The sequence below is a fragment of the Calidris pugnax genome, unplaced genomic scaffold (genome assembly GCF_001431845.1).
Source record: "Calidris pugnax isolate Ruff unplaced genomic scaffold, ASM143184v1 scaffold363, whole genome shotgun sequence".
Classification (NCBI taxonomy): Eukaryota; Metazoa; Chordata; class Aves; order Charadriiformes; family Scolopacidae; genus Calidris; species Calidris pugnax.
In genome coordinates, this window is record NW_015091073.1 from 13,225 (window position 1) to 40,255 (window position 27,031).

Here is a 27,031-nt window from a genome sequence, read left to right on the forward strand (position 1 = left end):
GGGGTCTCCTGGTTCCTCCTGGTCACCGTTGTCCCTTCCATCTTCCCTTCCCTTTGGGGCTGAGTTGGACCAGGAGCTCTTTGTCCTCCTCCTGTCGTGAGGGGCCCAAAACTGGACCCAGGCCTCCAGGTGGGGCCTCACCAGTGCCCAGTCCAGGGGGACGGTCACTGCCCCAGTCCTGCTGGCCACACTACAGCTGATACTGGCCAGGATCCTTGGAGGAGCTCACCCCTGAACATCAAGCAGTTTCCTTCGAAGACCTGCGCAGGAGAAGTTGGCCAAGAGTGACTTCACCCGCTCAAGGGGGTTTGCTGTGAGAAGAGACCAGAGCAAACCGGGGGTTTGAGCCAGTGCCACCTTCTGCTGCCTTCTGTCCCCCACCCACCCACGAGCTGGAAGAGAAAGAAAACCCAAGGAAACCCATTTTGGAAACACCCTTCCCTCCAGGACCTTATCCCAAAGGATTCTTCCAAGCACAGCTTTGAAGAACTCAAATTGCTCTCCTGACCTTGCTTGTCACCCCCCTTCTCCTCAGCATCCCAAGCTCCACCATCCCATGGTCACCGCAGCCCAGGGGGACCTTCACATCCCGTCCATGGTGTAGACGAGCACCCGCGGTGGACAAGTATCTCCACCTTAATTGAGTTGTGAGTGTAGACCCCCCCCGGAGACCTCACAACACCCCCAGCACATGGAGGTCTCTGCTGGTTGTGTTCCCAAAGCACATCCTGGAATCGTTTTTAGTAATTAGCGTTGAAAGGCCTTATGGATATTCCCATGGATAACGAGGGCTCCATCCTTGGATCTATCAAGCGTGAGCTCATGAAAATCACCTCTAATGGAGAGGTACAAGTGTTGGATCGTTCTCAAGGCGGCACATCCAGCAGGAGGACCTGGAGGAAGGTACTAATCTGCCCATTTGGAGAAGCTCAGCCAATTTGGCAGGAGAGAGACAATTCTTAAGTGTCTGAAGATCAACCACCTTCAAATTCAACCAGGGCGAGTGCAGGGTGCTGCACCTGGGGAGGAATAACCCCCTGCACCAGGACAGGTTGGGGGTGACCTGCTGGAGAGCAGCTCTGAGGAGAAAGACCTGGGAGTCCTGGTGGACAACAGGATGGCCATGAGCCAGCAATGGCCCCTTGTGGCCAAGAAGCGCAATGGCATCCTGGGGGGCATCAGGAAGAGTGTGAGCAGCAGGTGGAGGGAGGTCATCCTGCCCCTCTGCTCTGCCCTGGGGAGGCCCCATCTGGAGCACTGGGACCAGTTCTGGGCTCCCCAGTTCAAGATGAACAGGGAACTCCTGGAGAGAGTACAGCAGAGGACCGCAAAGATGATGAGGGACCTGGAGCATCTCTCTGATGAGGAGAGGCTGAGGGACTGGAGAAGGGGAGACCTGATCAACACCTATAAATACTTAAAAGGTGGGTGTCAAGAGGATGGGGCCGGTCTTTTTTCAGTGGTGCCCAGTGACAGGACAAGAGGAAACAGGCACAAACTTGAATATTAGAAGTTCCACCTCCTCCATGAGGAGGAACTTCTTTCCTGTGAGGGTGACAGAGCCCTGGAAGATGCTGCCCAGTGAGGCGGTGGAGTCTCCTTCTCTGGAGACATTCAAAACCCCCCTGGACACGTTCCTGTGGGACCTGCTCTGGGTGGACCTGCTCTGGCAGGGGGTTGGAGGAGATGATCTCCAGAGGTCCCTTCCAACCCCATGTGAGTCTGTGATTTCCCTGCCAGGATGGAGAGCTGGGGCTCCAGCAGCTCCTGGGAGTTGGGTTTTCTGCCTTGGCTGGTGGAGCCCAGGGTGCAGGGCTCGGCTGGAGGAGTTGGGCTGGAGGGAAATGGGAAGGTCTCTTTGTGGCTGATGTGGTGTTTCCTGGGGATGGTCCATTTGTCCCTATGTGTGTGTGTCCCTCCCAGAGCCCTGTCGCAACTGTGGTTTTGGGTCTCTGTGGTGTCCTTGTGGGGTGGTGTTGGTGCAGAGAGCCTGCCTTGAGGCACCAAAGCTTGGCCACTTGCTGCTCCTCTGCCAGGCTTTTTTGTGGGAGACGTGGGGTCATTTGGCATCAGGGCTCTCTGGATTCTGCAGATGTTGGGATGGGTTTGGTGGCGTGAGGAGCACATGCCCAGCCCCATAGCCCCCTGAGCACCCTGTGATGTGTCTGGCATGGGGTTGGGTCATGGCTTTTGAGCTGGGTCCATCCCTAACTCAGGGCAACCCCGGGCTCTTCCCCCAGCCTTGGGCTCTGTCCCTCTCCTCTCTCTGGAGGCTTACGAGGATGGAGGCATCCGGGTGGTGTGTCGATCGGCCGGCTGGTACCCGTTGCCGCACGTGCTGTGGAAGGATGTCAGCGGGCAGCATCCCCCCTCTGTCTCCCTGAGACGTTCCCGCGATGAGAGGGGCCTCTTTGAGATCCAAGATGTCATCGTTGTGAGCGGGAAGGGAGAGGGGAACGTGTCGTGCGTGGTGAGGAACAGCCGCCTGGAGCAGGAGCAGGCGTCGTCCCTGCACATCTCAGGTACAGGATGGCAGCAGGGCTGGGGTTGGCCACGCTGCTTGGGGGGGTTTTGTTCTCTGGAGGCAGGATAAACATGCCGGGAGTGCAGGAAGGAAAGGGGGGTGTAAAAGGAGGCGTTTTCTCAATGTTTTTTTGTTTCTCAGCTCCCTTTTTCCACAATGCTCGTCCCTGGATGGCAGCTCTGGGTGTCTTCCTCCTGCTTTCCGTGGTGTCAGCTGTCCTCAGTGCTTACTTCTTCCGAAGGAAAGGTGAGTTTGCATCACCACGATGTTTTGCCTTCATTATGGAAGCTCTTTGTGCAAAGGGAGGATGGGGAGAAGGACATGGGCTGTGGATGGGAGGAGAGGGAGCATGGGCAGAGCATCTGGCTTGTGGGAAGGTCCAAGAAGCCCTGGGGAGATGGTGCCAGGGATGAAGCAGCTGCTCTCCTGACCTCCTCTTCCTCTGCCTTTGCTTTCCAGTGGTGCAGTCCAGAGCACTGGGTGAGTCCTTCTGGCCCCTGCCACCAGCAAAGCCTCCCTCTGGGAGGGATGTGGATTTGCATGTTTCTTGCTGTTTCTCTGGTCATTGATGTGTGTTGCTGGAGCCCAGAAGGGACCTAGAGAGCCCTGGGGTTGGGAACTGAGCCCAGGAGGTGTCCTGGGTCATGGGAAGAAGCAGGGACCAGTACTGACTGAGCTTAAATCAGGCTGAACCTTAAATCTCTGCTGAAGTCAGGCGTAACTGCAGAGTGCGTGGATGGTCTGGGGTGGGGATCGGAGGGCAGGATCCCCTGCTGTGAGCCAAGGGGCCTTTTCCCATTTCCCAAAGAGAAGGAATTTGGGCTCAGCCCGTACTCTGCCTGCTCACACCATGGGGTGAGAAGCTGTCCCCTCTCATCACTCATTGATTTTGTTGTTTGTTTTCCAGCAAAACGAGATGCAGAACTGGGTGAGTCTCCTTGAGCTCCTTCTGGCTCAATGTCCTCTTCCGGGTGCTCTGGGCTCGGCCCCTTCCCCCCTTGCCCGTCCTCTCCATCCCTGCATCCCCTGGGTCCATGGAAAACCTGGGGGGAGGTGCCTTGGTGGACGGGTGGCTTGGGGCCACCAGAGTAGAGATGGACACTCTCCCCTCTCCAGAGTCTCTGGGGAGAGTTTGTGGGAATTGATCAGGCTGGAGGAAGCCATCCTGGGGACCCAGGGAGTGCTTTCCCACTCCCCAAGAAAGGAGGAGTTTGGGGGTTCCCCATCTCTACTTACTCCTTCTTGAGCACTTTTGGGATGAGAAGCTGTCCTCTCTGACCAAATATCGCTTTTGCTTTCCAGAGGAACAAGCTGCACTGTTGGGTGAGTCTCTGTGAGCTCCTCCGGGCTCCATGTTCTCCTCCTGGCCCTCTATGCTTACCCTTTCCCACCTTGCCCGTCCTCTCCACCCCTGCATACCCCGGGTCTGAGTAAACAACGAGGGGATATGCCTGGTGGGGTGGGCAGCTTGGGGACACCAGACCAATCTGGACCCTCTCCCATGCCCAGAGTCCTTGGGGACCAGCCATGGGGCATGACCAGGCTGAAGGGAGGCATTCACAAGCTTTGGGGGTCTGTTCCCATTCTCCAAAGAGAAGGAGTTTGGGCTCAGCCTGAGCTCTGCCTGTTCATGCCGTGGGGGGAGAAGCTGTCCTCTCTGATCAGTCATTGATTTTGTTTTTTGCTTTCCAGGGCAACAAGATGGAGAACTGAGTGAGTCTCTGTGAGCTCCCCTGGCTCAGGGTTGTATCCCGGGTGCTCTGGGCTCGGCCCCTTTCCCTCCTGCCCCTCCCCTCCATTCCTGCAGCCCCTGGGTCTGCTGGGCAAACCCTGAGGGGAGGTGACCTGGGAGGATGGACAACTCAGGGACACCAGAGCAGAGATGGTCCCTCTCTCATCATCAGAGTTTCTGGGGTGAGTTTGTGGGACTTGATGAGGCTGGAGGGAGCCATTCACAGGGTCTGGGGGTGTTTTCCCAGTCCCCAAAAAGGAGGAGTTTGGGATTTTCCCACTCCTCTGGTTGCAGGTGTGAGGAGAAGCTGCTCCCCTCTGATCACTCATTGTTTCTGTTTATTCCTTTCCAGAGCAACGGGATGCAAAAGTGGGTGAGTCTCCATGAGCTTCTTCTGGCTTTGTGTCCCCTCCCGGGTGCTCTGTGCTCGGCCCTTTCCCCTCTTCCCCATCCCCTCCATCCCTGCATCCCCCTTTGCTGTGGGCCTGCCTGAGGGAGGTGCCTGGGGGGTTGGGCAACTCGGGGACACCAGAGCAGGGATGGACCCTCTCCCCAGCCCAGAGTCCCTGGGGACCAGCCGTGGGACATGACCAGGCTGGAGGGAGCCATCCCTGGGGGGACCCAGCAAGTGTTTTCCCACTCCCCGAAAAGGAGGAATTTTGGGGATTCCCCAGCCCTGTTTGCTCCTTCTTGAGCACTTTGGGGATGAGAAGCTGTCCTCTCTGACCACATATTGCTTTTGCTTTCCAGAGGAACAAGCTGCACTGTTGGGTGAGTATCCGTGAGCTCCTCCTGGCTCAATGTCCTCTCCTGGGCCCCCTGTGCTCTGCCCTTCCCTCCCTTGCCAGAGCAGGGATGGGCCCGTTACCATTCCCACAGCCACTGGGGACCAGTGGTGGGATGTGACCTGCTCCTCTCTCTCCTTGTAGCTTGGAGAAAGTTTCTGCTTCCTGAAAATCCAGGTAATTGGCTATTTGATTGTCTTTTATGTTGGTTGATGGGTCATTCTTCTCCCTTTTCCTCTGTGGGAGGTGTAACTTGGATGCAGTGAAGGGACTGGCCATGCCTGGGCATGTTGGTGGCCAATACCTCCCAGACCTTGCCACTGGGATGTATCTCACCCCATTTTCTTGCCATTCCACCCCATTCTGAACTACATTCTGGAGCCCCAGAGGTACCATCTACCTCCAAGGCCCCACCAGTGCCTCTTCCCAAGGGTCTGAGCTTGGGTGTCGTCATGCTGTGGCCGGCCCTGTGGTGGGGCTGGAGAGGAGGAAGGAGATGCCCACTCTCCTGGCCTTTGGGGCACATCCTGTCACTGGGGGGGTGAAAGCTGCCCAGGACTGAGCGCTGATGCTCCTGCTCCTCCTGTCCCCTGCAGACGTGGTGACCCTGGATCCAAACACGGCTCATTATCAACTTGTCCTGTCGGAGGATTTGAGAAGTGTGAAATGTGGACCCACGCAGCAGAACCTGCCTGACACCTCCGAGAGATTTAGTTATTGGTGGTGTGTGCTGGGCCAGGAGAGGTTCCTGGAGGGGAGGCACTGCTGGGAGGTGGAGGTGAAGAGGGAGGTGGGAAGTGATTCAGAGTGGGCTGTTGGAGTGGCCAAGGAGTCCGTGGAGAGGAAGAGGACAATGTTACTGAGCACTGCAGTAGGTGTCTGGGGGGTGTGGTACCGGGGAGGGCAGTTCACGGCTCTCACCTCTCCTCGCACAGCCCTTTCCAAATCCCTGGTCCCCAGGAGGATCTGGGTCTGTCTGGACTGCACACGGGGGCTGGTGACTTTCCTCAATGCCGACACCGGGGTCGAGATCTTCACTTTCCCACCAGCCTTGTTCCATGGGGAGACCCTGAGGCCCTGGTTTTGGGTGGGAACATGGAAAACCCAGCTGTGCCTCAGGGGCAGCACCCCCTAGACCCTCATCCCCACTTCCATCCCCACCATAGCCTCTGGCAGACCCTGTCCTTCTCCAGAGACACCCCGCTCTCCTCTCCTGGACTCTGCAGGAGATGTCCCTCCCTGCTCTGTCCCAGCCTGGGGAGCAGAGGGGGAGTGAGGGCAGGAGACAGGGGTTGGTGTGGTGCCCCCCGGTGCTGGGAGGCTCTGAGCAGGGGTGTGTCTGCATTTCAGCTTTGATGGAGTTAATTTTCTTTCTGGTATGGGCTGCATTTTGGATTTAGTGTGAGAATGACATTGATCACACACGATTATATAAGTGGGTGAGAAATGTTCACATCAGTTCAAGGGCTTTTCCAGCTTCCCCTCACACCTGAGAGGGAGCATGGGCACGATGAGGCAGGCCAAAGGGATATTCCACTGCACAGACATCCGTCTGGGGACAGAAACAGTGGCTGCTGGGGGGCTGGGACCCTCCATCACTGCTGGGGATGGGCTGGGCAATCAGTCCTCAGGTTCTGAGGGCAACTGGTGTTGTATCCCTTTATTTTGTATATTTTTTTACAATTAATAATGTTATTGTTCTCTATCATAAGTGTTGTCTTAATTCTAATCCATGAGCTGTTTTTCCCCTTCCTTTCTCCCTCTTGTTCCCACCCTACGGGGGAAAAGGCAGGGAATGAAGGAGTTGCTGGCTGGGCTTGAATCATGCAGGGGGGCAAGGGACCACTTGGACCGTCATGAACCCCCCTGAATCCCCTTGGAACCTCTTGGAATCCCCTTGGATTGCCTTGGATTTCCTTGGAATTGCTTGGATCCCCTTAGACCCTCTGAGGTCTCTTAGACCTATCGAACTTCTTGGATCTTCTTGAAATCCTTGGGTCTCCTTGGAACCATGTTGGAACACCCTTGAACACATTTGACCAACTTAGACCTCTGGGAACCTTTTGTATCTCTGCAAATCCCCCTCCAATCCCCTCAGATCCCCATGGAACCCCTTGAAATCCCTTGGATTCCCTGGGATCTGCCCAGCATGTACTCACCGTGAACATCCTCCTGCGTCCTGTGACCCTTTTCTGAAGAAAAATGCTTTTTCTCTACCCAATTCCCTTCCCAGTTGGGTACTGGATGAAGGCACCTGTGCCTTTTTGTTTATTTGGGGGATTTTGGGCTCTGTGTTTGACAACATCTTTGTCCCGGAGCAGCTTTAGGTGCAGGAGAAGAGGAAACTTCTGAGAGTGGAAGGAATTCCCAGCCTGGGGCTATTTTACAGTGAAATTTGTGTTATTGACAGCCAGTGCTGTGGGGACCGAGGGTGGCCCTGGGCCAGGGCCAGGGGGTGGCTGAGCCCAGAGGGACATGGGAAGGGACAGGGGGATGCTCAGGAAGGTGCTGGGGCTGTGGGAACTGAGAACAAAGCCCAGATGGGGCATCCCCGACTCCTGGGGCCGGTTCCCATGACCGGAGCAGGTTCTGATGATCGGATCTGCTCCAGGTGATGCTGCTGTGCCAGGTAATGGGGGGAAGATGCTCAGAGCTGGCTCTGGGACCCCCCCACGCAGCACCGACCCTGGAGGTTACAGCCCCTCTTTACATCCCCTTCTCCTTAGTCCCCCACCCCTAGGGCTTGATATAGGTCCCTGACACCCCTCGGTGATCATCCTGGTCCCCCTCCCCACATCTGGGCATGACCCCAAGAACCCCCCTGAAGCTGGGTATCACACCCCCCTGGCACCGACCCCTATGGGAGCTATGGACACAGCCCCACCTTGAACCCTCCTGCACCCCTTATTTTGCACATAGGCTCCCTATGCAGAAGGTGGGACATTGGGGACAGCAGGGGACATGTCCGCCCCAGACACCTGAGGTCCTCATGGTGACAGGGCACAGCTGGGGTGTCCCGACACTCAAAGCCCCTGCCCCCAACCCCATCTTGTCCCTTCGTTCCTGGCTGCCCACAATCTCCTGGCTGTTGTGGGGCTGCAGGGACACTGCTGGGCTCCTCCCCCATGTCCAAAAAGCACAACCAACCTCTCATCACAATGTCCTCACCCCCAAATGCAGGTCTTTTTCCTTCCTCAGTTCTATTTTTTCCTACCAGAAACCCAGAAGAAGGGATTCAGGGTAAATTTCAAGTTGAGGCCAAAATGGCCCATGATGGTGACAGGTGCTCTCCCCCCACCTCTCACTCCCCGGAGAGGAGGAGGAGAGAGAAAAAGAGATTCACGAGTTGAGCACGAACTAAACTTCTTCAAGGAGATATTAATAATAAAATAAAAAGGAAAGCAATGAAATAGATACAATATCTACAAACCTGCATCAAGATCCCAGGATTGAGGCACGGCAACAAACTCTACAACTCCCGGAGAGTTATAAAGCAGGGATGTTTATTGCAGCGCCGGGTGCCAGGGGGATTGCTCCTCCCAACTTGCACACCGGGTCCTAAAACAAGTGTCCATTTATGGTAAGAAAGTATATATATTCATTAATAGGGGCTGGGTTATTATAATCAGTTCCAGGAATAGGCATAACTCTTGTAATTATTTATGAGAACTCATTATCATTTCTCCTTTGTGTGTTTACAAGACAAGGCCAGTTCCTCACTCTGGAATGCTGGGCTCCCGGCTCTCTTATTTGTCAAGCTCCACTAAATCGACACTAACAACGTTTAACCATTCATTCTCCGAATCAGGATGACATCATCATCAGGCACTAGGGAGCCCCAGACTGGACTCAGCCATGGGTGGGATCTGGATTCCAGCTCTGGGGTCAGGAAGGCACAGATTGGGATCAAAGGCAGATGAACAGACAGGGTCCTGCTCGGGCGCTGGAGACAGAGCTGACTCTTTGATCCCTCAGCTTTTATACGGAGTGTTGGGCAGATGGGATGGAACACCCCCTTGGTCAGTTTGGGGTTCCCCCTCTTGTCCCCTCCTCCCCTGCCGAGGCTGATCTGAGAAGTCGAATTACTAAATGGAAAGTTGTTTCAGTTTTACCTCAAACTGGGACAGGGGCTCACCCTGGTCCCCCTCCCCACATCTGGGTATGACCCCATATCTCTGGGGTCAGGAAGGCACAGACTGGGATCAAAGGCAGATGAACAGACAGGGTCCTGCTCGGGCGCTGGAGACAGAGCTGACTCTTTGATCCCTCAGCTTTTATACGGAGTGTTGGGCAGATGGGATGGAACACCCCCTTGGTCAGTTTGGGGTTCCCCCTCTTGTCCCCTCCTCCCCTGCCGAGGCTGATCTGAGAAGTCGAATTACTAAATGGAAAGTTGTTTCAGTTTTACCTCAAACTGGGACAGGGGCTCACCCTGGTCCCCCTCCCCACATCTGGGTATGACCCCATGGACCCCCCATCGAGCTGGGTATGACCCCCCCCAGTACCCACTCCTTGCTATGGGTGCAGCCCCCCAAACTGTCCTGCACTCCTTCTTTTGAGCATGGGCTCCCCATGCAGAAGATAAGACATTGGGGACAGCAAGGGACACATTGTCCGCAGGGATGTGGTGTTGCCAAGGTGACAGAGTACAGCTGGGGTGCCCCGACACTCAAAACCCCCCCCAAACCCATCTTGTCCCCTCATCCCTGACTCTCCACAACCTCCTGGCTGCTGTGGGGCTGCAGAGACACTGCTGGGCTCCTTCACCATGTCCAAAAATCACAACCAAGTTCGCAGCTCTACTTGATCGCTCACCAAAACCCCTTATTATCCTTCATTTTCCATTCTTTTTATCCTTTTCTTCATTCCTGGGACCAATGGGCTGACTTGTTTTCTTCCAGAATAGACAAATATCCTGAAATGCTAATAAAAACCCCCAAGAGATGGATGGAGCAGAGACAGTGCAGGTGGACAATTCTGGTTGGGGGTTTGCTCCTTCCTTTGGGACAACGGCCATACACAGGAAAATGAGCCCTTCCTGGGGAAAAAATCTGATTATTTATGGGTGCAAAACCTCACCAATGTCTCTGCCCCAGCACAGGCTGCTGGGAGAGGTGCCACCCTGGCAAAAGCCACATCTACCACCTTAAAACCAGGAAATGGGAGGGTGATGGGTGCCCTTTGGTGCTTTGCCCTTGGCAGTTTCTTTTATGACTCTGGAGTTGCTGATGTGGATCATTTCTGGATGAAGAACCTGATGTGGGAGGTGGAGCCTTAAACCGCACCCCAGAATTCCGGACCCAGAATTCCAGACCCTGAAACCGGGCAAAGGTTGGAGATGGTGGGTGCAGCTCCTACAGCTCAGGTGAGTGAAATTCCTTTCCATGAGTGATTTAGAATATTGAATTATTTTAAAGTCTTTGGAAGGGATTTTGAATAAATCCTGGGGAGACCAGTGAGCAAAAGCAGGGGCTGCACTTGGAGCTGTGCGTGGATCCTCTCCTGCCCTCGACCAAGGGTTCCTTGTGACGTCAGGGTGCAGGTGGTTTGGTGGGGTTTTGGGAGCTGCACTGGGGGCAGGTGCAGCCCTTCTTCCCCATCCCCTCTGCGGTGGTTGAAACCCCCCCTTGCCCTCCCTCTGCCTCCCTTCCCACCCTCTTCTCCAGTTCCGGCCACAGATGGGGTTCCCCAGGAGCCCATGGGGCCTCCTCAGTCCTTTCCTCACTCTCCACTTCCTCCGGCTGGGATCAGGTAGGGATCCTGCAGGGCTGGGGGGGCTGAGTGTGCTCTGCGTGGCAGATGTGGGGCAGGTGCTCACAGAGCTCAGCCACGCATGGCTTTCATTTTCCCTTGCTCTTGTGATGCGATGTGTCCATTGCCCTGGGACATCTTCAGTCCCCCACAAGGTGTTCCTCTAAAGCCTTTGTCCCTTCTACTAGGGCTGGCTGGGGTGGCATGGGGGTAATTTCCAGGGTGTGGGTCATTTTTGGAGTGGGGATCATGATTTTCTGGTGTAGGTCCCCACTCCCAGGAAACCTCCTTCTCCTTTGAATCCTACTACTCGCTCTCCAGTTTCTCCAGCGAGTTTGGGCCTCAGGGAGGGCAAAGCAACGCCCATGGGATGGAGCGGGCACTTCTCACACCATACTGGCCCCTTGCCATGCAATGCCTGTAAATTAACTTGGGCATAATTTCCTCCTATCTCTGCGTCCTTCTGCATCATCCAGCGGAGTTCAGAGTGGTGGGGCCAAGCCGATCTCTTCTTGCCGCTGTGGGGCAGGATGTCGTGCTGCCATGTCACTTGTCTCCACGTGTGGACGCTCGGAGCTTGGAGATCAGGTGGATCCGGCACCAGCTCTCTGAAACGGTGCACCTCTACCAAAACGGAGAGGACCAGCACTGGGAGCAGATGGAGGAATACATTGGAAGGACAGCATTGGCCAGAAATGGTCTCTCCAGTGGGAGCCTGGACTTGCGAATCTCTGTGTTGAGACCCTCTGATGATGGCCTGTACGTCTGCACTGTGCAAGATGGTGCTTCTTATGGAGAAGATACAGTGAAGCTGGAGGTGGCAGGTTTGTGGCTGCTGTGGTGTTTCGTGGGGATGTTCCAGGTGTCCCTGGGTTGGTGTGCCCCTTCCAGAGCTCTGTCCCATCCTCACGTCCATCTATTCAGTGCCAAATGCTAGGAGCCATTGAGAGAGGTCCAGTGTGAGAAGGCTCTTCTCATCGGTGCCTGCCCAGGAGGTAGCATGCACATGGTGTTGGAGGTGTTTTTGGGGGCAGAGCGGAATGGACGCGTTGGCTTTGGGCCTTTATGGTGTCCTCAAGAGGTTTGTGTTGATGCAGAGATGCTGCCTTGAGTCACTATGATCGGCCACTTGGTGCTTCTCTGCCAGGCTGTTTTATGGGACTTTTGGTGTCATTTGGCATCAGTGCTCTCTGGTTCCTGCAGATGTTGGGGTGGGTTTGGTGGTGTGAGGAGCACATGGCCGTACCCACAGCCCCCTGGGCACCCTGGGATGTGTCTGGCGTGGGGTTCAGTCTTGGCCTTTAAGCTGAGACCATCCCTAACTCAGGACTCTCCTGGGCTCTTCCCCCAGCCATGGGCTCTGTCCCTCTCCTCTCTCTGGAGGCTTACGAGGATGGAGGCATCCGGGTGGTGTGTCGATCGGCCGGCTGGTACCCATCACCAGAGGTGCTGTGGAAGGATGCCAGCGGGCAGCATCTCCCCTCAGTCTCCCAGAGACGTTCCCGCGATGAGAGGGGCCTCTTTGAGATCCAAGATGTCGTCATTGTGAGAGGGAAGGCAGACAGGAACGTGTCGTGCGTGGTGAGGAACAGCCGCCTGGAGCAGGAGCAGGCGTCGTCCCTGCACATCTCAGGTACAGGATGGCAGCAGGGCTGGGGTTGGCCCTGCTGCTTTAGGGGGTTTTGTTCTCCGGAGGCAGGATAAACATGCCGGGAGTGCAGGAAGGAAAGGGGGGTGTAAATGAGGCCTTTTCCTCATGTTTTTTTGTTTCTCAGCTCCCTTTTTCCACAATGCTCGTCCCTGGATGGCAGCTCTGGGTGTCTTCCTCCTGCTTTCTGTGGTGTCAACTACCCTCAGTGCTTACTTCTTCCGAAGGAAAGGTGAGTTTGCATCACCACGATGTTTTGCCTTCATTATGGAAGCTCTTTGGGCAAAGGAAGGATGGGGAGAAGGACACGGGTTGTGGGTGGCAGGAGAGGGAGCATGGGCAGAGCATCTGTCACGTGGGAAGGTCCAAGAGACCCTGGGGAGATGGTGCCAGGGATGAAGCAGCTGCTCTCCTGACCTTCTCTTCCTCTGCCTTTGCTTTCCAGTGGTGCAGTCCAGAGCACTGGGTGAGTCCTTCTGGCCCCTGCCACCAGCAAAGCCTCCCTCTGGGAGGGATGTGGATTTGCATGTTTCTTGCTGTTTCTCTGGTCATTGATGTGTGTTGCTGGAGCCCAGAAGGGACCTAGAGAGCCCTGGGGTTGGGAACTGAGCCCAGGAGGTGTCCTGGGTCATGGGAAGAAGCAGGGACCAGTACTGACTGAGCTTAAATCAGGCTGAACCTTAAATCTCTGCTGAAGTCAGGCGTAACTGCAGAGTGCGTGGATGGTCTGGGGTGGGGATCGGAGGGCAGGATCCCCTGCTGTGAGCCAAGGGGCCTTTTCCCATTTCCCAAAGAGAAGGAATTTGGGCTCAGCCCGTACTCTGCCTGCTCACACCATGGGGTGAGAAGCTGTCCCCTCTCATCACTCATTGATTTTGTTGTTTGTTTTCCAGCAAAACGAGATGCAGAACTGGGTGAGTCTCCTTGAGCTCCTTCTGGCTCAGTGTCCTCTCTTGGGTGCTCTGGGCTCGGCCACTTCCCCCCTTGCCTGTCCTCTCCATCCCTGCATCCCCTGGGTCCATGGAAAACTCAGGGGCAGGTGCCTTGGGGGGTGGGTGGCTTGGTGACACCAGAGTAGAGATGGACACTCTGCCCTCTCCAGAGTCTCTGGGGAGAGTTTGTGGGAATTGATCAGGCTGGAGGAAGCCATCCTAGGGACCCAGGGAGTGTTTTCCCACTCCCCAAGAAAGGAGGAGTTTGGGGTTTCCCCATCTCTGCTTACTCCTTCTTGAGTACTTTTGTGATTAGAAGCTGTCCTCTCTGACCAAATATCGCTTTTGCTTTCCAGAGGAACAAGCTGCACTCTTGGGTGAGTCTCTGTGAGCTCCTCCGGGCTCCATGTTCTCCTCCTGGCCCTCTATGCTTACCCTTTCCCACCTTGCCCGTCCTCTCCACCCCTGCATTCCCTGGGTCTGGGTAAACAACGAGGGGATGTGCCTGGTGGGGTGAGCAGCTTGGGGACACCATACCAAGCTGGACCCTCTCCCCTGGCCAGAGTCCTTGGGGACCAGCCATGGGACATGACCAGGCTGAAGGGAGGCATTCACAAGCTTTGGGGGTCTGTTCCCATTCTCCAAAGAGAAGGAGTTTGGGCTCAGCCTGAGCTCTGCCTGTTCATGCCGTGGGGGGAGAAGCTGTCCTCTCTGATCAGTCATTGATTTTGTTTTTCACTTTTCAGGGAAACAAGATGGAGAACTGAGTGAGTCTCTGTGAGCTCCCCTGGCTCAGTGTTGTATCCCGGGTGCTCTGGGCTCGGCCCCTTTCCCTCCTGCCCCTCCCCTCCATCCCTGCAGCCCCTGGGTCTGCTGGGCAAACCCTGAGGGGAGGTGCCTGGGAGGATGGACAACTCAGGGACACCAGAGCAGAGATGGTCCCTCTTCCCTCACCAGAGTTTCTGGGGAGAGTTTGTGGGACTTGCCCAGGTTGGAGGGAGCCATTCAAAGGGTTTGGGGGGCTGTTCTCCCACTCTTAAAAGGAGGAGTTTTGCCTCTGCCCACTGTTGTAGTTGCAGGTGTGTGTTGAGAAGATCTCCTCTCTCATCACTCATTGCTTCAATTTTTCCTTTCCAGAGCAACGAAATGCAGAACTGGGTGAGTCTCCATGAGCTCTTCCTGACTTGATGTCCTCTCCTGTGGGATTTGTATTCGGCCCCTTACCCTCCTGCCCATCCTCTCCATCCCTGCATCCCCTGGGTATGGGCAAATTCCGAGGAGAGGTGCCTGGGGTGGGGTGGGTAACTCGGGGACACCAGACAAGGGATGGACCCTCTCCCCTGCCCAGAGTCCCTGAGCACCAGCCATGGGACATGACCACGCTGGAGGGAGCCATTCCTTGGGACCCAGGGAGTGTTTTCCCACTCCCTAAAAAGGAGGAATTTAGGGTTTCCCCAGCTCTGTTTATCTTTCCTGAGTAATTATGGGGTGAGAAGCTGTCTTTTCTGACCAAATATTGCTATTGCTTTCCAGAGAAACAAGCTGCACTGCTGAGTGAGTAACCATGATCTCCTCCTGGCTCGATGTTCTCTCCTGGGCCCTCTATGTTCGGCCCCTTTCCCCCTTGCCCTCCTCTCTATCCCTGCATCCCCTGGATCCAGGGAAACTGCAAGGGGATGTGCCCAGGGGGATGGGCAGCTTGGGATCTCCAGACCAGGGATGGGACCTTTGCCCTTCCCAGAGCCACTGGGGACGGGCCATGTCATGTGACCTGCTCTTATCTCTCCTTGTAGCTTGGAGAAAGTTTCTGCTTCCTGAGAATCCAGGTAATGTGTATTTTTTTTAATTTATTTTATGTTCATTTATGGGTGGTTCTTTTCCCTTTCCCTCTGTGTGAGGTGTAACTGGGCTGTCCAGCGAAGGGACTGGCCATGCCCGGATGTGTTGGTGACTCAGATCCCCCTGGACCATGGCACTGGGCTGGATCTCACCCCTGTTTTCTTGCCATTCCACCCCATTCTGAATTACACCGTGGTGCCCCAGAGGTGCCATCTCCTCCTGAGATCCCTTCCACTACCCAGAACAGCTCCTCTCCCCATCCTGCTACTCCCTTGGGGCTGCAGCTGCGCCGGTGCCTCTTCCCATGGGACAGAGCTTGGCCATGGCTGTGGTGGGGCCATCCCCATAGTGGAGATGGAGAAGAGGAAAGAAGATGCCCAGTCTCCTGCCTCGCTGGGTACATCCTGGCCCCGAGGTAGGGGGTGAAACCTGCCCAGCACTGAGCTCTGATGCTCCTGCTCCTCCTGTCCCCTGCAGATATGGTGACCCTGGATCCAAACACGGCTCATCCAGAGCTTGTCCTGTCGAAGGATTTGAGAAGTGTGAAGCATGGACCCGCACGCGAGAACCTGCCCGACACCCCCGAGAGATTTAGTTCTTGGCGCTGTGTGCTGGGCCAGGAGAGGTTCCTGGAGGGGAGGCACTGCTGGGAGGTGGAGGTGAAGGAGGAAGTGGGAGGTGATTCATGGTGGGGTGTTGGGGTGGCCAGTGAGTCTGTGCAGAGGAAGAGGGGATTGGATCTGAGGCCTAAAGAAGGGATCTGGGCAGTTGACAGGTATGCAGGGCAGTTCAGGGCTCTCACCTCTCCTCGCACCATCCTGTCCCTGTCCCCAGTCCCCAGGAGGATCTGTGTCTGTCTGGACTGCACACAGGGGCTGGTGACTTTCCTCAACGCTGACACTGCGGGCGAGATCTTCACTTTCACATCAGCCATGTTTAATGGGAAGGCCCTGTGCCCCTGGTTTTTGCTGGAGACAGAGGAAACCCAGCTGTGCCTTGGGGGCTAAACCTTGCTAAACCTTCAGCCCCACTTTCATCCTCAACACAAACTCCTGCGGAGCCTGTCCTTCTCCAGAAACTCCCCACTCTCCTCTCCTGGACCCTGTAGGAGATGTCCCTCCCTGCCCTGCCCCAGAGTGGGAGTGAGATCAGGGGCTGCTGTGGGATCTCCCCCGGTGCTGGGAGGCTCCGAGCAGGAGGGGGTGTCCTTGTTTCAGCTTTGATGGAGTTAATTTTATTTCTAGTATGGGCTGCATTTTGGATTTAGTGTGAGAATGACGTTGGTCACACATGATTATATACGCGGCTGAGAAATGTTCACATCAGTTAAAGGCTTTTCCAGCTTCCCCTCGCAGCCGAGAGGGAGCACGGCCAGGATGAGGCAACCAAAGGGATATTCCACCCCACAGACATCCTGCTGGGCATAGAAATAGGGGCTTCCTGGGGCTGGGACCCTCCATCACTGCTGGGGAGGAGCTGGGTAATCAGTCCTCAGGTACTGAGGGCAACTGGTGGTGTATCACTTTATTTTGTATATTTTTTTACAATTAATAATGTTATTTTCCTCTCCTGTAACTGTTGTCTTTAACTGTTTACTTCATTCCAACCCACAAAGTGACTTCCCATCCTTTTCTCCCTCTTCTCCCCTCCCTACTGAGGGAGAGGCGGGAAGTGAGGGAGCTGCTGGCTGGGGTTAAACCATGCTGGGGGGCAAGGGACCTCTTGGACCATCATAGCCCTGCCTTGGTCCCTCTTGGAACCCTTTGAGCCCTCTTGGATCACCAGGGAACCTCTTGGAAGCCCCTTGGAAACCCTTAGAACCCCTTGGGCCCCCTTAGAGCACCTTGGATCCCCTTGGAGCTGTGCTGGAACACCCTTGAACACATCTGACTGCCTTAGTCCCCTTGGAATTCCTTGGATCCCCTCAGATCCCCCTCCAATCCTCTCAGATCCCCTGGAGCCCCTTGCAACCCCTTGGATCCCCTGGGCTCTGCCCAGCGTCTACTCACCAGGAGCATCCCTCTGTGCGCCAAATGACCCTTTTCTAAAGAAAACTGCTTTTTCTCTACCCAATTCCCTTCCCATTGGGCACTGGGTGAAGCCGCCTGTGCCTTTTTCTTTATTTTGAGCATTTTTGGCTCTGTGTGTGACAGCATCTTTGTCCGGGAGCAGCTTTAGGTGCAGGAGAAGAGGAATTCTGAGAGTGGAAGGAATTCCCAGCCTGGGGCTATTTTACAGTGATATTTCGTGTTATTGACAGACACTGCTGCAGGGACCAGGGGTGGCCCTAGACTGGGGACTGGGGGTGGTTGAGCCCAGTGGGACATGGGAAGGGGCAGGGGGATGCGCAGGAAGGGGCTGGGACTGTGGGAATGGAGAACAAAGCCCAGATGGGACATCCCCGACTCCTGGGGCTGGTTCCCATGACTGGAGCAGGTTCTGGTGATCGGATCCACTTCTGGTGATGCTGTTGTGCAGGTAATGGGGGGAGAATGCCTGGAGCTTGCTCTGGGACCCTCTCGCGCTGCACTGGCCCAGGAGGTTACAAACCCTTTTTACCTCTCATTCTCTTTAGTCCCCTGCCTCCGGGGCTGAGTAGTGGTCCCCAACACCCCTCGGGGCTCACCCTGGTCCCCCTCCCCACATCTGGGCATGACTCCAGGGACCCCTATGGGGACCTGGGTATCACACCCCCCTGGCACCGACCCCTATGGGAGCTATGGACACAGCCCCACCTTGAACCCTCCTGCACCCCTTATTTTGCACATAGGCTCCCTATGCAGAAGGTGGGACATTGGGGACAGCAGGGGACATGTCCGCCCCAGACACCTGATGTCCTCATGGTGACAGGGCACAGCTGGGGTGTCCTGACATTCAAAGCCCCCGGCCCCCAACCCCATCTTGTCCCTTCGTTCCTGGCTGCCCACAATCTCCTGGCTGTTGTGGGGCTGCAGGGACACTGCTGGGCTCCTCCCCCATGTCCAAAAAGCACAACCAAGCTCCAAGCGCAACATCCTTACCCCCAAATGCAGGTCTTTTTCCTTCCTCAGTTCTATTTTTTCCTACCAGAAACCCAGAAGAAGGGATTCAGGGTAAATTTCAAGTTGAGGCCAAAATGGCCCATGATGGTGACAGGTGCTCTCCCCCCACCTCTCACTCCCAGGAAAAGAGGAGGAGGGAGAAAGAGATTCACGAGTTGAGCAGGAACTAACCTACTTCAATGAAATATGAAGAATGACAAAAAATTGAAACTAATGAAACAGTTACAATTTCTACAAAATTGTATCAAGCTCCTAGGTTGATGTCACTGGCAGGCACTGGGGAAGTCCCAGGCTGGACTCAGCAATGGGTGAGAACTGGATTCCAGCTCTGGGGTGAGGAAGGCATGGATCGGGACCAAAGGCAGACGACCAGACAGGGTCCTCCTCAGGCATCGGCCACTGGAGAAAGAGCTGACCCTTTGATCCCTCGGCTTTAATACTGAGTGTGGGGCAGATGGGATGGAAAACCCCCTTGGAGGTCTGTTTGGCATCCCCCCTCCTGTCCCCCCCTTCCCCAGCTGAGGGTGAGCTGAGAAGTAGAAGACAGAGGCTCACCCTGGTCCCCCTCCCCACATTTGGGTATGGCCCCAAGGACCACCCTGGAGCTGGGTATGACACCCCATTGGTACCCAGACCTTTGAGAGCTATGGGTACAGCTCCCCGTGAACCTCCCCGCACCCCTTACTTTGGGCATGGGCTCTTTATACATAAGGTGGGACACTGGGGACAGCGGGGGACTCCTCCTCCCCAGGGATTTGAGGTCCCCAAGGTGACAGGGCACAGCTGGGGTGTTCTGACACTCAAAGCCCTCCCAACCCCATCTTGTCTTCTTGTTCCTGGCTCCCCACAAGCTTCCAGCTGTTGTGGGGTAGCAGGGACACTGCTGGGTTCCTCTGCTATGTCCAAAAATCACAATCAAGCTCTCAGCTCTACATGATCTCTCCCCAAAAATCCTTTTTATTCTTCATTTTCCATTCTTTTTCTTCTTTTTTTGGTTCCCGGGAACAAAGGGCTGACAAGTTTTCATCCCAAATAGACAAATGTCCTGAAACATCAAGAAAAACCCCCAGAGATGGATGGAGCAGAACTGGTGCATTGTGGTGGAACCACAATTCATCATGGTCTGGTTGGGGGTTTGCTCCATCCTTTGTGATAACGGACAGGAAAATCAGCTCTTTTTTGGGGGAAGAATCCTGCTTATTTATGGGTGCCAATCCTTGCCGATGTCTCTGCCCCAGCACAGGCTTCCGGGAGAGGCACAGCCCTGGGAAAAGCCACCTGCACCGCCTCCCATTAAGGAACTGGGAGGGTGATGGGTTTCCTTTGGTGCTTTGCCCTTGGTGGTTTTTTTTTATGACTCTGGACTTGTTGATGTGTATCATTCTGGATGAAGAACCCGAGCTCAAACGACGTGGGAGGTGGAGCCTTAAACCGCACCCTGGAACTGGGCAAAGGTTAGAGATGTTGGGTGCAACTCCTACAGCTCAGGTGAGTGAATTTCCTTTCCATGAGTAATTTAGAATATTGAATTTTTTTAAAGTCTTTGGAAGGGATTTTGAATAAATCCTGGGGAGACCAGTGAGCAAGAGCAGGGGCTGCACTGGGAGCTGCATGTGGATCCTGTCCTGCCCTCGACCAAGGGTTCCTTCTGACGCCAGGGTGCAGTTGTGTGGTGAGATTTCTGGAGCGGTGTTGGGGGCAGGTGCAGCCCTTCTTCCCCATCCACTCTGTGGCGAGTGTAACTCCACTTGCCCTCCCTCTGCCTCCCTTCCCACCCTCTTCTCCAGCTCTGGCGGCAAATGGGATTCCCCACAAGCCCATGGGGCCTCCTCAGTCCTTTCCTGACTCTCCACCTCCTCCGGCTGGGATCAGGTAGGGATCCTGCAGGGCTGGGGGGGCTGAGTGTGCTCCGGGTGGCAGATGTTGGGTGCAACTCCTACAGCTCAGGTGAGTGAATTTCCTTTCCATGAGTGATTTAGAATATTGAATTATTTTAAAGTCTTTGGAAGGGATTTTGAATAAATCCTGGGGAGACCAGTGAGCAAGAGCAGGGGCTGCACTGGGAGCTGCATGTGGATCCTGTCCTGCCCTCGACCAAGGGTTCCTTCTGACGCCAGGGTGCAGTTGTGTGGTGAGATTTCTGGAGCGGTGTTGGGGGCAGGTGCAGCCCTTCTTCCCCATCCACTCTGTGGCGAGTGTAACTCCACTTGCCCTCCCTCTGCCTCCCTTCCCACCCTCTTCTCCAGCTCTGGCGGCAAATGGGATTCCCCACAAGCCCATGGGGCCTCCTCAGTCCTTTCCTGACTCTCCACCTCCTCCGGCTGGGATCAGGTAGGGATCCTGCAGGGCTGGGGGGGCTGAGTGTGCTCCGGGTGGCAGATGTGGGTCAGGGGAGGCGCTGTGGGTCAGGAGGAGCAGACCCCAGGGCTCGACTGCAGATGGCTTTCACTTTTCCTTGGTCTTGTGATGCCACACGTCCATTGCCCTGGGACATCTTCAGTCCCACCCCAAGGTGTTCTCCCAAAGCCTTTGTCCTTTCTACTAGGGTTGGCTCGGGTGGAAGTATTTTTTGGCTTCAGGGTAATTTTTTCCAGGGTGCAGTTGTGTGGTGAGATTTCTGGAGCGGTGTTGGGGGCAGGTGCAGCCCTTCTTCCCCATCCACTCTGTGGCGAGTGTAACTCCACTTGCCCTCCCTCTGCCTCCCTTCCCACCCTCTTCTCCAGCTCTGGCGGCAAATGGGATTCCCCACAAGCCCATGGGGCCTCCTCAGTCCTTTCCTGACTCTCCACCTCCTCCGGCTGGGATCAGGTAGGGATCCTGCAGGGCTGGGGGGGCTGAGTGTGCTCCGGGTGGCAGATGTGGGTCAGGGGAGGCGCTGTGGGTCAGGAGGAGCAGACCCCAGGGCTCGACTGCAGATGGCTTTCACTTTTCCTTGGTCTTGTGATGCCACACGTCCATTGCCCTGGGACATCTTCAGTCCCACCCCAAGGTGTTCTCCCAAAGCCTTTGTCCTTTCTACTAGGGTTGGCTCGGGTGGAAGTATTTTTTGGCTTCAGGGTAATTTTTTGGGGTATGGGTCATTTCTGGAGTGGGGTCATGATTTTCTGGAGCAGGTTCCCACCCCTGGGAATCCTCCTTCTCCTTCAAGTCCTCCTGCTCCCTCTCCAGTTTCTGCAGGGTCTTTGGGCCATGGGGAGGGCAAAGCAACGTCTGCAGGAAGGAGCAGGCACTTCTCACACCAAGCTGGCCCCTTGCCTTGCAATGCCCATAAATGAATGTGGGCACAATCTCCATCCCTCTGTGTCCTTTTCCGTCACCCAGCGGACTTCATAGTGGTGGGGCCAAGCCGACCTCTCCTTGCCACCATGGGACAGGACGTCGTGCTGCCCTGTCACTTGTCTCCACGCATGGACGCTCGGGGCTTGGAGATCAGGTGGATCCGGCACAAGCTCTCTGAAACGGTGCACCTCTACCGAAATGGAGCGGACCAGCAGTGGGACCAGATGGAGGAATATGCTGGAAGGACAGAGTTGGCCAGAGATGGTCTCTCCCGTGGGAGCCTGGACTTGCGAATCTCTGGGTTGAGACCCTCTGATGATGGCCAGTACGTCTGCACTGTGCATGATGGTGCTTCTTATGGAGAAGATACAGTGGAGCTGGAGGTGGCAGGTTTGTGGCTGCTGTGGTGTGTCCCGGGGAAGGCCATGGTGTCCCTGGGTTGGTGTGTGTCTCCAGGAGCTCTGTCCCATCCTCACATCCATCCTTTCAGTGCTGAAGGCCAGGAGTGTTGAAAGCTGTTTGGGTGCGAGGGGTCTCTTCCCATCTGTCTCTGCCCAGGACGGAGCATGCATGTGGTCCTGGAGCACCCTGTGATGTGTCTGGCATGGGCTTGGGTCATGGCCTTTGAGCTGGGTCCATCCCTAACTCAGGGCAACCCTTTGCTCTTCCCCCAGCCTTGGGCTCTGTCCCTTTCCTCTCTCTGGAGGCTTACGAGGATGGAGGCATCCGGGTGGTGTGTCGATCGGCCGGCTGGTACCCGTCACCGCAGGTGCTGTGGAAGGATGCTGGTGGGCAGCATCTCCCCTCGGTCTCCCTGAGACGTTCCCCTGATGAGAGGGGCCTCTTTGAGATCCAAGATGTCATCGTTGTGAGCGGGAAGGGAGATGGGAATGTGTCGTGTGTGGTGAGGAACAGCCGCCTGGATCAGGAGCAGGCGTCGTCCCTGCACATCTCAGGTACAGGATGGCAGCAGGGCTGGGGTTGGCCACGCTGCTTGAGGGGGTTTCATCTCAGAGGGCTGGAGAAACATGCAGGGGGAGAGGGAAGGGGATGAGGGTGCACCCGCAGGTGAGTTTTATTGCAGGAGGAAACCTGAGTCTGGTGTGCTTCAGGGGAGCTTTGGTGTGTCCATGGGATGGGGAGGAGGACGTCCTGTTGAGCTCCCAGCTCCCAGCAGGAGGCTTTAGCAGCTGGTAGTTTGGGGTTGTTTGGGTTTCTTTCTTCTCCTCACACAGGGGAGTGTAAAATGAGGCTTTTTCCCGATGTGTTTTTTTTTCTCAGCTCCTTTTTTCCACAATGCCCGTCCCTGGATGGCAGCTCTGGGTGTGTTCCTCCTGCTTTTGGTGATGTGTTTTGGTGTCATTGCTTATCTCTTCCGAAGGAAAGGTGAGTTTGTAGTTGGGGGGATGGAGTGGAGGGGCTCAGGGGTTGAGTGAGGACAATGGACGTACGCAGAATGGGATCAGAGTTGTTTCAGAACAGGTTTTGCCTGCATGAAAGAAGCTCTTTGGGCAAAGGAAGGATGGGGAGAAGGACACAGGGTGTGGGTGGGAGAATAGGGAGCACGGCCAGAGCATCTGGCTTGTGGGAAGGTCCAGGAGACCCTGGGGAGATGGGGCCAGGGATGAAGCAGCTTCTCTCCTGACCTATTCTTTCTTTGCCTTTGCTTTCCAGTGGTGCAGTGCATAGCGTGGGGTGAGTCCTTCTGTCCCCTGCCACCAGCAATGCCTCCTGAGAAAGGAGCTCCTTGGGAGGGATGTGGCTTTGCATCTTTCTTGATGATCCTCTGGTCATTGATGTGGGTTGGTAGGGCGCAGAAAGGGACTGGAGAGCACTGGGGTTTTGAATGGGCATGGGAGGTGTCCTGGGAGTCTTTGTGAGCTCTCCTGGCTTGATATCCTCTCCTGGGTTCTCTGTGCTTGGCCCATTCCCCTCTTCAGTGTGGGTGGGAGACAAGGAGCATGGGCAGAGCATCTGGCTGGTGGGAAGGTCCAAGAGACCCTGGGGAGATGGTGCCAGGGATGAAGTAGCTTCTCTCCTGACCTATTCTTTCTTTGCCTTTGCTTTCCAGTGGTGCAGTGCATAGCGTGGGGTGAGTCCTTCTGTCCCCTGCCACCAGCAATGCCTCCTGAGAAAGGAGCTCCTTGGGAGGGATGTGGCTTTGCATCTTTCTTGATGATCCTCTGGTCATTGATGTGGGTTGGTAGGGCGCAGAAAGGGACTGGAGAGCACTGGGGTTTTGAATGGGCATGGGAGGTGTCCTGGGAGTCTTTGTGAGCTCTCCTGGCTTGATATCCTCTCCTGGGTTCTCTGTGCTTGGCCCATTCCCCTCTTCCCCGTCCTCTCCATCCCTGCATCCCCCGGGTCCTGGCAAACCCCAGGAGGATGTGTCTGTGGGGGCTGGGCAGCTTCGGGACACCAGAGTAGGGCTGGACCCTCTCCCCAGTGAGAGCTACTGGTGACCAGTGGTGGGATGTGACCTGCTCTTGTCTCTCCTTGTAGCTTGGAAAAAGATTCTGCTTCCTCAGAATCCAGGTAACTTGAAGTTATATTGTTTTTTTATGGGGGATTCTCCCGTCTTTCCCTCTGTGCGAGGCATAATTGGGCTTTCCAGCAAAGGGACTGGCTATGCCTGGGGGTGTTGGTGACTCTGACCCCCAGACCATGGCACTGGGATGGATCCCACCCTGTTTTCTTGCACTTACACCCTGTTCTGAGTTACCCCGTGGTGCCTCAGAGGTGCCATCTCCCCCTGAGACCCTATGCATTTCCCAGCTCCTCTCCCCATTCTGCTACTCCCTGTGGGGGCTGCAGTCCCACCGGTGCCTCTTCCCACGGGACTGGGCTTGGCGGTGGCAATGGTGGGGCCAGCGCCATGGTGGGGATGGAGAGGGGGAAGGAGATGCCCACTCTCCTGACCTCTAGGGCACGTCCTGGCACCGGAGAGTGAAACATGCCCAGGACTGAGCTCTGATGCTCCGTCCCCCACTGTGTCCCCTGCAGAGGTGGTGACCCTGGATCCAAACACGGCTCATTCCAAACTTTTCCTGTCGGAGGATTTGAGAAGTGTGAAACGTGGATCCGCACACCAGAACCTGCCCGACACCCCTGAGAGATTTAGTTATTGGCCCTGTGTGCTGGGCCAGGAGAGGTTCCGGGAGGGGAGGCACTGCTGGGAGGTGGAAGTGAAGGGGGAGGTGGGAGGTTATTCGTGGTGGGCTGTTGGGGTGACCAGAGAGTCTGTGGAGAGGAAGGAGAGTGAGTTGCCGAGCCCTGCAGTAGGTGTCTGGGCGGTCTGGCACGTTTTCGGGCAGTTTGAGGCTCTCACTTCTCCTCGCACCCCCTTGTCCCTGTCCCTAGTCCCCAGGAGGATCTGGGTCTGTCTGGACTGCACATGGGGGCTGGTGACTTTCCTCAACGCGGACACTGGGGGTGAGATCTTCACTTTCCCACCAGCCTCGTTCCACGGGGAGATCCTGCGCCCCTGGTTTAGGGTGGAGACAGAGGAAACCCAGCTGTGCCTCAGGGGCAGCATACCCTGAGCCCCAGTCCCACTTCCATCCCCACCACAGCCTCCAGCAGACCCTGTCCTTCTCCAGAGACTTCTCGTTCTCCTCTCCTGGACCCTGCAGGAGATGTCCCTCTCTGCTCTGCCTCAGCCCAGGAATCAGAGGGGGAATGAGGGACAGGGGACAGGGGCTGCTGTGGGGTCCCCCCCGGGGCTAGGAGGCTCTGAAGGGAGGGGGGTGTCCTCGTTTCAGCTTTGATGGAGTTAATTTTCTTTCTAGTATGGGCTGCATTTTGGATTTACTGTGAGAATGCCATTGGTCACACATGAGTATATACATGGCTGAGAAATGTTCACATCAGTCCAAGGCTTTGTCCAGCTTCCCCTCACAGCCAAGAGGGAGCACAGCCAGGACAAGGCAGCCAAAGGGATATTCCACCCCACAGATGTCCTTCTCGGGATTGAAATGGGGGCTGCTGGGGGGCTGGGGCCCTCCATCGTTGATGGGGATGGAATTGGCAACCAGTCCTCAGGTGCTGAGGGCAACTGGTGTTGTATCACTTTATTTGGTATACTTATTTTTTTTTTACATTAAAAATGTTATTTCCCTCTATCATTACTGTTATCTTAAACTGTTGCCTTTATTCTGATCCAGGAGGTGTTTTCCCCTCCTTTTCTCCCTCTCGTCTCCACCCTACTGAGGGAGTTGGGTAGTAGAGAGGGAGCCACTGGCTGGGCTTAAAAGATTCTGTGGGGCAAGAGAGCTCTTGGACCCTCATAGAACCTCCTGGATCCCCTTGAATCCCCTTTGGAACCTCTTGGAAGCCCCTTGGAACCCCTTACAACCCCTTGCGTCCCCTTGGAATCCCTTGTATCCCCTTCAACAACTCTCTTCCATCTCCTTGGATCCCTTGGACTCCTTGAACCTCTTGCATCTTCTTGGATCCCCTTGAAACTCCTTGGAACCTCTTGGCACCACTTGGATCCCCTCAGATTCCACTCAAGACCCCCTCCAATCTGCTCCGATACCCTGGAACCTCTTGGATCCTCTTGGATCCCCTCCGTACCACTTGGAACTCAGCTTAGAACACCTTGAACCCCTTGTTACCCCTCAGATCCCCTTGAAAACCTTTTCAACCCCCAGGAACCCCTCTTGGACCCCCCTGGAACCTTTTACAACCCCTTGGAACACCTTGCATCCCCTGGGCTCTGCCTGACACTGTACTCACCGTGAGCATCCTCCTGTGCTGCATGACACTTTTCTTAAGAAAACTGCTTTTTCTCTACCTAATTCCCTTCCCAGTTGGGCACTGGGTGAAGGCAGCAGCACTTTTTTTGCTTATTTGGGGGATTTTTGGCTCCTTGTGTGGGAGCATCTTTGTCCCAGAGTGGCTTTAGGTGCAGCAAAAGAGTAAACCGTGGAAGGAATTTCCCAGCCTGGGGCTATTTTAGATGGATTTATTGCAGTGGTGATTCGCTGCTGCTGCTGTTTCAGAGCTGGGAGCTGAACTGGGGCTGGGCACCACGGGGCGGGATCTGCTGGGAATGGGATGTTGGGGATACTTGGGGCTGAGAACGAGACCTCCCTGTTCACTTGATCTGGTCAGGGCTGTTTACGTGCCCCCTGCTCCTCTTCAGCGCCCTCCTGCTCCTCCTGGACCCTCCTTGGGTTGGACAGGGGCTCCTGGACCCCACTGGGGTTAGAGGCAGGCTCATCCCTTGTCCACATGCCCAGGTGTGGAGACCTCCCTGTTCACTTGATCTGGTCAGGGCTGTTTACGTGCCCCCTGCTCCTCTTCAGCGCCCTCCTGCTCCTCCTGGACCCTCCTTGGGTTGGACAGGGGCTCCTGGACCCCACTGGGGTTAGAGGCAGGCTCATCCCTTGTCCACATGCCCAGGTGTGGGTACAGTCCCCAGGAGCCCCAGACATGGGTATGCCCTCAAACTCAGAAACTCCATACCCGCCCCTGCTATGGGTACAGCCCATTGCCT

General features: G+C 55.6%; 3 protein-coding genes and 1 long non-coding RNA gene across 5 annotated transcripts; all 4 read left to right on the forward strand.

The window, feature by feature from the left end:
- The first annotated feature begins 1,196 nt into the window (after positions 1-1,196).
- Positions 1,197-16,218, forward strand: LOC106896958 (butyrophilin subfamily 3 member A3-like). Its single transcript, XM_014957305.1, has 11 exons — positions 1,197-1,424; positions 2,241-2,522; positions 2,666-2,770; positions 2,984-3,004; positions 3,432-3,452; positions 3,827-3,847; positions 14,119-14,139; positions 14,510-14,530; positions 14,906-14,926; positions 15,166-15,198; positions 15,689-16,218. Exons 1-11 carry the CDS (start codon positions 1,289-1,291, stop codon positions 16,216-16,218), a joined length of 1,212 nt encoding a protein of 403 aa, XP_014812791.1. The 5' UTR covers positions 1,197-1,288.
- On the forward strand, positions 4,306-6,616 carry LOC106896960 (butyrophilin subfamily 2 member A2-like). The gene is made up of 5 exons (XM_014957306.1): positions 4,306-4,438; positions 4,609-4,629; positions 5,007-5,027; positions 5,186-5,218; positions 5,638-6,616. Exons 1-5 carry the CDS (start codon positions 4,378-4,380, stop codon positions 6,174-6,176), a joined length of 675 nt encoding a protein of 224 aa, XP_014812792.1. The 5' UTR covers positions 4,306-4,377; the 3' UTR covers positions 6,177-6,616.
- Positions 16,219-18,659: 2,441 nt separating the features above from the next.
- Positions 18,660-20,124, forward strand: LOC106896961. Its single transcript, XR_001413695.1, has 3 exons — positions 18,660-19,706; positions 19,793-19,924; positions 20,040-20,124. It is a non-coding gene; the product is annotated as an uncharacterized LOC106896961 (long non-coding RNA).
- A 724-nt stretch (positions 20,125-20,848) lies between these two features.
- LOC106896957 (butyrophilin subfamily 1 member A1-like) lies at positions 20,849-25,600 on the forward strand. Of its 2 annotated transcripts, XM_014957303.1 has the most exons (8): positions 20,849-20,860; positions 20,976-21,060; positions 21,574-21,921; positions 22,206-22,487; positions 22,813-22,917; positions 23,206-23,226; positions 24,034-24,066; positions 24,535-25,600. In XM_014957303.1, exons 2-8 carry the CDS (start codon positions 20,988-20,990, stop codon positions 25,071-25,073), a joined length of 1,401 nt encoding a protein of 466 aa, XP_014812789.1. In that variant the 5' UTR covers positions 20,849-20,860; positions 20,976-20,987; the 3' UTR covers positions 25,074-25,600. The 2 variants fall into 2 exon arrangements, with proteins under 2 accessions (XP_014812789.1, XP_014812790.1); XM_014957304.1 differs by lacking the exons at positions 20,849-20,860; positions 23,206-23,226 and having other exon boundaries at positions 20,868-21,060.
- The last annotated feature ends 1,431 nt before the right edge of the window (positions 25,601-27,031 follow it).

Excerpts from the sequence above, each read along its gene's own strand:
- LOC106896960 (XM_014957306.1), top strand. The coding sequence starts at position 4,378 with ATGGACAACTCAGGGACACCAGAGCAGAGATGGTCCCTCTCTCATCAT. Across the intron at positions 5,028-5,185 it reads GGAACAAGCTGCACTGTTGG|CTTGGAGAAAGTTTCTGCTT; the intron begins GTGAGTATCCGT and ends CTCTCCTTGTAG. Across the intron at positions 5,219-5,637 it reads TCTGCTTCCTGAAAATCCAG|ACGTGGTGACCCTGGATCCA; the intron begins GTAATTGGCTAT and ends TGTCCCCTGCAG.
- LOC106896958 (XM_014957305.1), top strand. The coding sequence starts at position 1,289 with ATGAACAGGGAACTCCTGGAGAGAGTACAGCAGAGGACCGCAAAGATG. Across the intron at positions 2,523-2,665 it reads GTCGTCCCTGCACATCTCAG|CTCCCTTTTTCCACAATGCT; the intron begins GTACAGGATGGC and ends TTTGTTTCTCAG. Across the intron at positions 14,927-15,165 it reads GAAACAAGCTGCACTGCTGA|CTTGGAGAAAGTTTCTGCTT; the intron begins GTGAGTAACCAT and ends CTCTCCTTGTAG.
- LOC106896957 (XM_014957303.1), top strand. The coding sequence starts at position 20,988 with ATGGGATTCCCCACAAGCCCATGGGGCCTCCTCAGTCCTTTCCTGACT. Across the intron at positions 23,227-24,033 it reads GGTGCAGTGCATAGCGTGGG|CTTGGAAAAAGATTCTGCTT; the intron begins GTGAGTCCTTCT and ends CTCTCCTTGTAG. Across the intron at positions 24,067-24,534 it reads TCTGCTTCCTCAGAATCCAG|AGGTGGTGACCCTGGATCCA; the intron begins GTAACTTGAAGT and ends TGTCCCCTGCAG.